This window comes from Pan paniscus, chromosome 1, assembly GCF_029289425.2.
Source record: "Pan paniscus chromosome 1, NHGRI_mPanPan1-v2.0_pri, whole genome shotgun sequence".
NCBI classification, from domain to species: domain Eukaryota; kingdom Metazoa; phylum Chordata; class Mammalia; order Primates; family Hominidae; genus Pan; species Pan paniscus.
In genome coordinates, this window is record NC_073249.2 from 115,249,591 (window position 1) to 115,259,044 (window position 9,454).

General features: G+C 40.7%; 1 protein-coding gene across 2 annotated transcripts in view; it reads left to right on the top strand.

The window, feature by feature from the left end:
* Positions 1-6,311, top strand: part of KCND3 (potassium voltage-gated channel subfamily D member 3) — a 217,939-nt gene extending 211,628 nt beyond the window's left edge. For both annotated transcript variants that reach the window (XM_034933603.3, XM_034933615.3), the window contains one exon: positions 708-6,311. In XM_034933603.3, coding sequence (XP_034789494.1) covers positions 708-909 — 202 coding nt within the window. In that variant the 3' untranslated portion in view covers positions 910-6,311. The remainder of the gene's footprint in view (positions 1-707) is intronic.
* The last annotated feature ends 3,143 nt before the right edge of the window (positions 6,312-9,454 follow it).

Genomic DNA, 9,454 nt, shown 5'->3' on the forward strand with positions numbered 1-9,454 from the left:
ATCCCATTCACAGAATTAGACAATCACAGCATTAGGAGAACCTTGAGGATCCTCTAGCCGCTCCCCTTATCTAATGCATGAGCCCCTCTACCTTCCTCCTTTCCTTGCAAGGAAACCCAAAGGCCCTTCATATGCTGTTGGAGTAGGTACTATAGCAGTTTAGGCTGAAAATAGGTAACAGGGAAAAAAAAAAACTTTAAAAATAATTATATATATACATATAAAATAATGTGTCTCTAGATACACAAAAATGACCTGATCTGGTACAAGGAATGGACCAACCATTTTCTCAAGAAACAGTTTTCATATCTGTGTTACTCATGGCTTATCCTAGGCTGATTTGAATCCCAGAGACTGACTTTTCCCTCCCTCTCTGCTTATATTTAGGCCACTTCCCACTACCTCCAAATGGGTTGCAGAGAATTCAGGGAATGCAAATGCCAAATGCCACAAATGATAGATATACAATCACTGGTGGGGGTGATGTACATTCTGCAATTCAAAGCCTACTATATACAACTTGGTAATTGCTAGTAGTTTGGGAATAATAATTAGAATGGATAATTACAAGTTGATTACAAAAGGCAGAGATAGAGGCACAACAAAATATCCTCCTAGTTACCACGAGCAAGAAATGTAGGGGGTCAAGGAAGCTTTGGGACGCTGGCCAGCAGGAACCATCATCAACTCACTCTTTTCTATCCCAGTCGCTCCAGCCTTAATTTGAAAGCAGACGACGGACTGAGACCAAACTGCAAAACATCCCAGATCACCACAGCCATCATCAGCATCCCCACTCCCCCAGCACTAACCCCAGAGGGGGAAAGTCGGCCACCCCCTGCCAGCCCAGGCCCCAACACGAACATTCCTTCCATAGCCAGCAATGTTGTCAAGGTCTCCGCCTTGTAAAACCACTGGACAGAGGGCCAGAGTGGGTAGTGGGGAATGAAGGGGACTGGCATGTTGGTGGGTGGTCACTGAGACCACTCCCTCCCCCCTTTCCCCACTATTTCTGCCTGCCCCATTGTACCCCTAGCACTGAGACTTGTGCCTGGAAGGAAAAAGAGGTAGCAAAGGGGCACCTGAGGTTCACACTGCTAGCGTGGACATAGCCCTGTGATACTGCATCTCACTGGGGCCAGAGGAAGGGAGGGAGGGTGGGGGGGTCGGGGATGGGCCGGGGGATATAGGCTATGTGCCAGGACAGGGCCTGGATGGAGAAGCCTCAGACTCAGACCAAATAACAATCATTTCTGGAGACCCCAGTGAGGAAAATACAAGACTAAGAGCAGCAAAGAGGCCAAGTTGTCACAAGCAAAACAGGAAGAAAATATAACACTGTGTATTTAAGCACCTTTTTCAAGGCTCTTAATGGATAATATTTATTCATGGGAAAAGGTGGAAAACAAAAACACCAACGGATTTTTGTGAAATGTTTTTCTCCATGGACCCAACACCTTTGAACCAAAACAATGCATTTTGTGAGGGATTTTTTTTTTCTCCTTTTATAGCAAAAGCTTTTAGGCTAAGAAGTCAGTTATTGCTGAGTTCTCTCTCCATTCCCCCAGGTGGGTGAGGTCAACTGAGCCTGGGCCCCCACTGCCCAGCTGACCTGTGCAGAGCTGCCAAGTGACCACACGGCAATCCTTACCCTTTGTCTGTCCCTGTCTCCCTTGTCTCTGTACCTCTCTGCTTACCCCTGGCTGTTTCTGTGTCCAGCCATCTGTCTCTACCTGGATCCCAATGATCCTGAAACACATCAGTAAAGCCTTCTTCATCACTGCCACGCACAACAGACTTGTGCCTGGGAGTTCTATCTGTGTGAATGCAACTGCAGAGGAGGAAAGAGTGAAGCAAAAATTGGGAGAGTTTAGGGGTAAGGGAAGTCTACCTCACAGAACAGAGGTACTTCCCTTGGGGTTGGAACCACTCGTGTTTGCAGTTTCAGTTTCTGGGAAAGAAAGGGAATGAACAGATTTATCACACTGGAATCTTGAAAAGGCAAATCGCCAACACCTGAGACGCGGTCAACTCTGGTATGTGCCAGTGAGGGGAGAACGGAAGGACCCAGGGCTCACAGCCTCAGCCGGTCATTATGGCACCTTGCTATGGACCCTTCCTTCAAGACCCACCATAAAGCCCATCCAGAGCCCTTCTAAGAGGCCCCGGGAGTAGTTTTCTCCAGAGAGGGCAGTGGTACGGGGACCAAGATTCCTCTGACTTATATCAAACCAGAGGCAACTCCCACACAGAGGCTGTGGAAGGGTAAGCCTGTGTGCCTCAAGAAAAATGCTTCAAAGCAAAAGCAATTAAGAGATTCTAGATGATTCTTACCTGCTATGAAAGATGCCTTGATGTCTGAAGAGGCTTCGGCCTGATCTCCCTGAAGATGCTGAAATGGGGGAGAAGCCTGATCACCTCTGTGCAAGCAAAGGAGTGAAAATTATTTCTTGAACACCTGGACAACATATCTATTCAACTAGCTTGCACCCTGGTGGAGCTGGGGGCAGCATTTCTGGAATCCTCCTAACCATTGTTCACTGCTTGTAGCAGAGTAGGTGGGCCTCAGGGTTAGTGACAAGTCCTTTCCTGCCCTTCCCAACACCCAGCCACCTTGCTGCAGTCTCTGTAGCCTGGGCTCTGAAATACATGAGCTCCTCGGGAGCTGCCTATCCATCCTACAGCTTAGTGGTTAGCTGTTTAATTGTAGGCCAAGAATTTCTCTCCCCACCACAGCCATCTAAATGAGTTTCACTAGCCAGGAACCTAAAAACACCCTTCGTGGGCTTCCCTATGACCCCAGCTCGATTGACCCTGTAGGTTCAAAAGGTTTCAAGGTGGCACCTAACCAGAATGTGGGCAGAAGGCAGAGGAGAGGGAGCCTTCTTTCTGTCTTTATCTCCTTATGCTTATCCTCATTGACCATGGGCTGAGTTCTTTCTCTGGGTCCCCTAATGTGGGAATGGAGTGGTTCTTGCCCTCTGAGCTTACAGACTAAGAAGGCAGAAAAGCTTTACAACTACAGAGTACATGTGTATACACACAACCAACCTAAACACATCAGAGAATACAAACTTAAATCAATTCACTTCATATACACATCTCATTAGAAGACCAAGCTAAACTTCATTTAGAGGGCGGGCAAAGGACTAGAAAAGAATTTTTCTCTTAAAAAAAATGAGTACTAGAGCAAAATTACGAGTGTCTAAGTATCTTAGTTATGCTTCATAAGATCTGACTGGGGTAAGAGATAAAGAGGTAAATAGGGCTGGGCGCGGTGGCTCACACCTGTAATCCCAGCACTTTGGGAATCCGAGGCGAACAGATCACCTGAAGTCAGGAGTTGAAGACCAACTTGGCCAACATGGTGAAACCCCATCTCTACTAAAAATACAAAAATTAGCCAGGCATGGTGGTGGGCCCCTGTAATCCCAGCTACTTGGAAGGCTGAGGGGGAGGATTGCTTAAACCCGGGAGGCAGAGGTTGCAGTGAGCCGTGATTGCACCACTGCACTCCAGCCCAGGCGACACAGCAAGACTCCGTCTCAAAAAAAAAAAAAGAAAAGAAAAAAAAAAAGGAGGTAAATTAGAACTGGTTGCACACACATACAAACTTCCTGTGATGAATTTAAGAACAGATCATTACAGGGTTAGAATAGTGACAGATTCAACAAAGGATCTGTTTGATAGGGCACCAAGGGAACATTTTACTGGTTCCCACAAAAATTAATAAATGTTAAATATCATGTCCCAAGCAATTTCCCGTTTTTTTATTGGTCCTAATCAACAGAATGTTTTGTGTTCCTTCCACTTCACATTCAGAGCCCACGTCATGCCACTTCCTAAAAGACCATTAGACCATCCCCTTTTTCTCCATCCTCCACTGTAGCCTTAGCCAGAGAAAAGATCCAGCTCACTTCTGGTCCAAAAAATGTCAGCCTTTGGAAAATGGCTCATCTACACTACAGAACACAGCCAGATGACACTGCTAAAGGGTACTGTAAGAAAACACAAGGTCCAAAGTATGCTGAATCAGTTTCATAAGTCTAACTCATTGGCCAGTGACTGAAAAACCAGGATATCAGGATTTTCTGGGGGCCAATAGCCATGACCCTTGAGCTTTCATAGTTCATGAACCACTTTGACATAATAAAAGATTCCCAAAACCACCTATTCCATTCAGTCCCACTCAGCATTAAGAGGTGGAGGGAAAAACAAACAAACAAACAAACCTAACAGTTACATTCAAATGTCAAATGAATGTGAACCTAGAAAATGTAGTATTAAGAGCATATGACAACTAGATAAGATTTAAGAATATCCAATTCATTTTACAGTATAGAAAACTGAGACCCAGAGAAATTAAATGACTTGTTCAAGGTCATGCAGTTATTTAATGACAGATCTGAGACCAGAACACGAGTCTTTTGGCTATTAGTCTAATGCATTTTCTACCACACCCACTGCCTCTGAGAGCAGTGATGCTTTGGAGAAGATCCATCAAAGAATCCATACTGTAATTGGAGACATAGTCTTATATGTCAATACGTATATGTCAATACTACTTGGACACAGCCCTTGGAAATCACCTGACTGTACCAATACAAACCATACTTTGGAAACCACCATTCTCTGGGTAGAACCATCTATGGACTATCAATTTTGTCAGAAATCAGTGAACAAGTGAAGAGTCAATTTTTTTTAGTCAAATATTTTCTCTTCTCAATGAAGAGAAGACTAGGACAGTGACATTTTGAAGCATACCTTTTATACTCCTTGTGGTCCTTATGACAGTCTGTGATGGTAGTAGGTAAAGTAGCTAAATCCTTGATTCAGAGAGGGGAAAACATGTGGAAAGAAACTGAATAATTTATCCAAGTTCACATGACAAGTTAGTGGCAGAACCATTATTGCAATCCAGGACTTAAGACATCTTGTCCTAGGATTTTTCCTCCACATTATATTGCACTGCTCTGAGGCTTGCTTATATTTTTCATACCTGGATTTCCAGGGTGGTGACGTGGGGGAGGGAAGTATTCAATTCAGAACCACCATGAACCAAGATCTCTGGAAACAAATTCTGTACTATTTCTCCTTCATCTCCTATTTTCATAACTAGTGCCAAGCTCAGGACTAACTGCATAGACTCCCTTTCAAAAGACCAATAGATATTCTCAGTGACAGTTGAACACATTAGTTTACAATCACACAGAATTTGAACAGAACTTAAAGTTGACAGTTAATGCCGATCTATAATTAACAAAAATGTCAACTTGTGGATATGCTGATGATTTTATCCAGTTTTCAAAATATGATTCCTACAGTTCAGGATATCACTTATTAGATTGTAGACAAGGAAAATGTACATTGGGACATTATGTACTTAAGAGTTTTTCCTTAAGTTTTGCAGAGGAAGTGGTTGAAAATTGAGCTAACACTAGATTTTGAGGTTACTAAAGAATTCCAGTTTTCCAGTCTCCCACTTCAATTACCAGGTAACTATAAGGCAAAAATATCCCAATGCTGTGAACTTAAGGCAATATTCATTTCCTTTCTACACTACTTGGCATGGTAACCATGACAAACTTTTATTTTCTCTTTCTGATTTCCTAATGAAATCTCATTATTTGCAAAGCTTTAAAATGACTAGATGAAGGAAAAACATTGTTATGACCCATGACCCTCGGAGCCCAAACAGCACCATGAAGAGCATCATTAAAACTAAGAGAAAGTGGCTATCAGAAAATGAAACAGCTTTAAAGGGGTTCCTTTTAAGTCTTGTTTTCTATTCAGAATGTTCTGTGTTTTTTCTCAAGTGTGGGAATGACATTTATCTTAGCAGGTTACTCAACTACACTGGATGATGTCACTCTAACCAGTGTACGGCACTGACCCAAGTCCTGGGGGGCTCCTTGGACCAATGGACTATTTTACAAACCTGGGAGGGGGGAGGGATGGTATATTTTTGATAATCAGACATTCCAATGTAATGTTTTCCTTAGAGGTCACACCCTTCCCCCCATTAATGTCATCGTGAGATACATCAAGTGTGTTCTTTTCTATTTTCGTATAATAAATGGGCTTTGCTTATCAACATCACAATGGCAAAGAAGAAATATACTGTACAAAACTGCAGGAAGATAAAACATGAAAACTTTCTATGAAAAAAAAAAACCCTTGAGTTTCCTGTCGTCTTCTTTTGAAACTGTAGTGCATATGTTAAAACATGTATATCATTTACAGTATTGAGTCGTGTGCCACTGCTGTACCTGATGTATCCAATCTGGATTAAACAAATTATGTGCCACAAACCCTAAAATGACTGTTTCTTTGAATACTGATTCTCCTTTCCTCCCAAAGGTGCTGGGATATACTAGAAAATAGAATAATTTGAACACAGATTGGCTTTCTACCTTGCTAGAGAAAACTCACAGAATCTTAGAAGGGTTATTAAAGGCCTGGTGTAATCTTCCCACTCCATCCCTCAATGTAAACATAAACAACTCCTCTATGATATCGCTGATGGTTCTTGCCTGCTTGTATGCTGTATTTGTGGATGTGCGCTAACAGGTAAAGCATTCGATTTTATTTATCAATGGCTCTATTTTGAACACTGACCCCATATTATTGAAAGACAATCTGACTTTATGTATCAGTACTGGTTTTACTGAGTACCAAATTCTCAAATTAAAAAGAAAACTCAGAATTAAATGTTCTGTGGGGTATTGTAGAAAGCTTGGGAATCAGATGGTGGAGATTCAAGTTTAGGTTCTAGCACTGAATTGTGACTTCCCATTAGTAACTCCCTCTTGGCTTCAGTTAGTTTCCTCCTGTTAAAAATGGAGAATTAGAGCATAGTGGCATGTGCCTGTAGTTCCAGTTACTTGGGAGGCTAAGGTAGGAGGATCCCTTGAGCCCAGGAGTTCAAGTCCAGCCTAGGGAACATAGTAAGACCCTCATCTCTAAAAGAACAAACAACAAAAAATGGGGATTGGATTAGTTATCTTGGAAATCTGTTCCAAACTTAACAATTCTGACTTAGGTGATAAGACCAACCGGCAGTCTGTTTCACCATTGGCAATGAGGAGAATCCTTTTAATTTCCCCACAACTAGATCCAATTGATGAAAACAGTAATAGAAATGGAACATTAAAACAAATACATGATGCCCAAAGACCTTAGAAATTAGCTGTGAAATTCATTTTAATCATTGATGCTCACATCCTTATCACCCACTAGGTGTCACTGCAGACCCACAGACCAAATAATCTTCGGGTAGAAATAACCGGAAACCAGATATGCATTGAGCAATTTGTGTTCTTTTTCATTAAGACGCACTGAATGTCAAGTGAGACATACGTGCTTGTGTACAGAGGTACAAAATAATAAACACATTCTGCCAAAATAAGTCAATAACCTTGCGATGGAGTTCTGTCAGCTAGGGTTATCAAAAATACATATTTTTAAAAGACTAATGTAGATTTTAAGGGGGAAAAAAAACATAAAACTTCATACTACTCCCTTTGTCTCATACAGAGTGATCCGCAAGTACTGTATGTTCAATTATTTTTAGTATTCAGGGGCTGAACTTTGCCTTTAAACCACATTTTAAAAGGTTAATAAGTATTACTGTAATACCTAAGCTACTTTAGAAAATATTACCTTTAGTCATCCAAAATAATTCATATTCTAAGTCAGAATTATTCAAAGTAGCAGGTTTCTCAAATATCTCGCTACATGTTAATATTGCTAGCCTAATTCAAGTTACAGCTTAACGTGAATAGTTGCAGTAAGTGTTAATGATTTACAAGTATTCACAAATTCAGACATTTAACCAATTCACATCAGCCTTCGTCCAAATTACTTGAATTTATAAAGGCTTTCTGTATTTATAAATTTGATTATCCTTCTCCTGAACTAGAAACTATTTTTTCTTCAGCATATGTCATATAATCATAGAACTAGAAGGGATCCTAAAAATCTTCTAGTCCAACTTTCATTTTATTGATGAGAAAACTGGACCATGAGAGGTTAAATGACTGGTACAAGGTTAAAAAGTAGGTAGTAGCAGTATCAACCAGGACAAGTACCTTTTTCACACCACCACAGAGCCTTCTCAAGTGAATCTACCGTAAACCTCTCTATGGTTCCTAACAGATGATGGAAAGATGCACCTAGACTGACAATCAAAAAAAAAATTTTTTTTCCACACAAAGGTGAGTCACACACAAATAGCAGTATGTGGAAGATCCCTTCCACATCCACAAATATAGCTACCTGTTAGTTGAGAAGGTGGCAGCTGCCATTTTCCTGGTAAATGCTTATGGAAACTGAAGCAATTAGTATTTTTGTATGTTATACATATGCTTACCTCCAGCTTATTTTTGTGGGGAAAAAAAAGCAAGCACAAAATAGAGAATCCAATTACTCTGAAGACTAATGCGTAACCTCGTCTCTAATTAAGATGAGGCAGTACCCTAATTAAAATCCCCCAGCAATGACAAACTGAACTTGGCTGTATTGTGGGGGAAAGGATGGAAAAAGTAAATTCAATTATATATCAATGACAGGATCTTATTTAAATGTGTAATTAAAATCTCTACTTCTTAATGACATACTGGACCTAATTATGGATTTGCTATCTACATTATTAATTAATTCACATACTGACACATGTAAGAAAAGCCTAATATTGCCCAATCCAAATGATAGGAATCCAAGTTAAGTAGGATTTTAGAATTGTGTTATGTAGGTGTTGGACAATAAATGACAATGGCTGTGGGTGTTTGCTGACAGCCCTGGGGAAAGTGTTTATACTACCTAGACAAGTATGTACACAGGAATGAAGAGCTTTCCTTTTAAAAAGTGAATACACATCTCTCTACACAAGTGGTTGTCTCATAAAAAATCCAGTTCACAGAAAGGCTTGGGAACCAAAAGCTTAATCATAAAAGGATTTCCAGAGGAAAAAAGCAAAGAATATGTAATTTCCAATTATATTTTTCTAAATCATAATTTACAGATGCATCAGCTCAGATCCAAGCTCCTCTTGGATCCTAACATTAGAGGTAAAAACTGGGGAAAATTTTCTAGAAGACACAAGATTAGGATGTACTAAGAAGTGTCTGAAGAGAATCAATTCCAGCTTCCACAAAATACTTAAAACTAAGAGCTAGAACTTCCCCTAGCCTACCAGCAGAGCAGGTCACTTGTTAATCTGGACTGTATAGATGAACTTCAGAGGGTCTATGAACCCCTTGAAATTACACTCACAATTCTGTGCTTATGGAATGAGAAATTTCCTGAAGTCAATCTATAGCTATCAGCTGATTCATAAAAGGATCCAAGAACCAAAAAAGATTAAGAGCTGCTCCTCTATCTGAGCAACACAAGTAAGACAGCAACTGATGACCCACAGCTAGTTAATACACAGCAAAAATGTGGACAGCTTTCA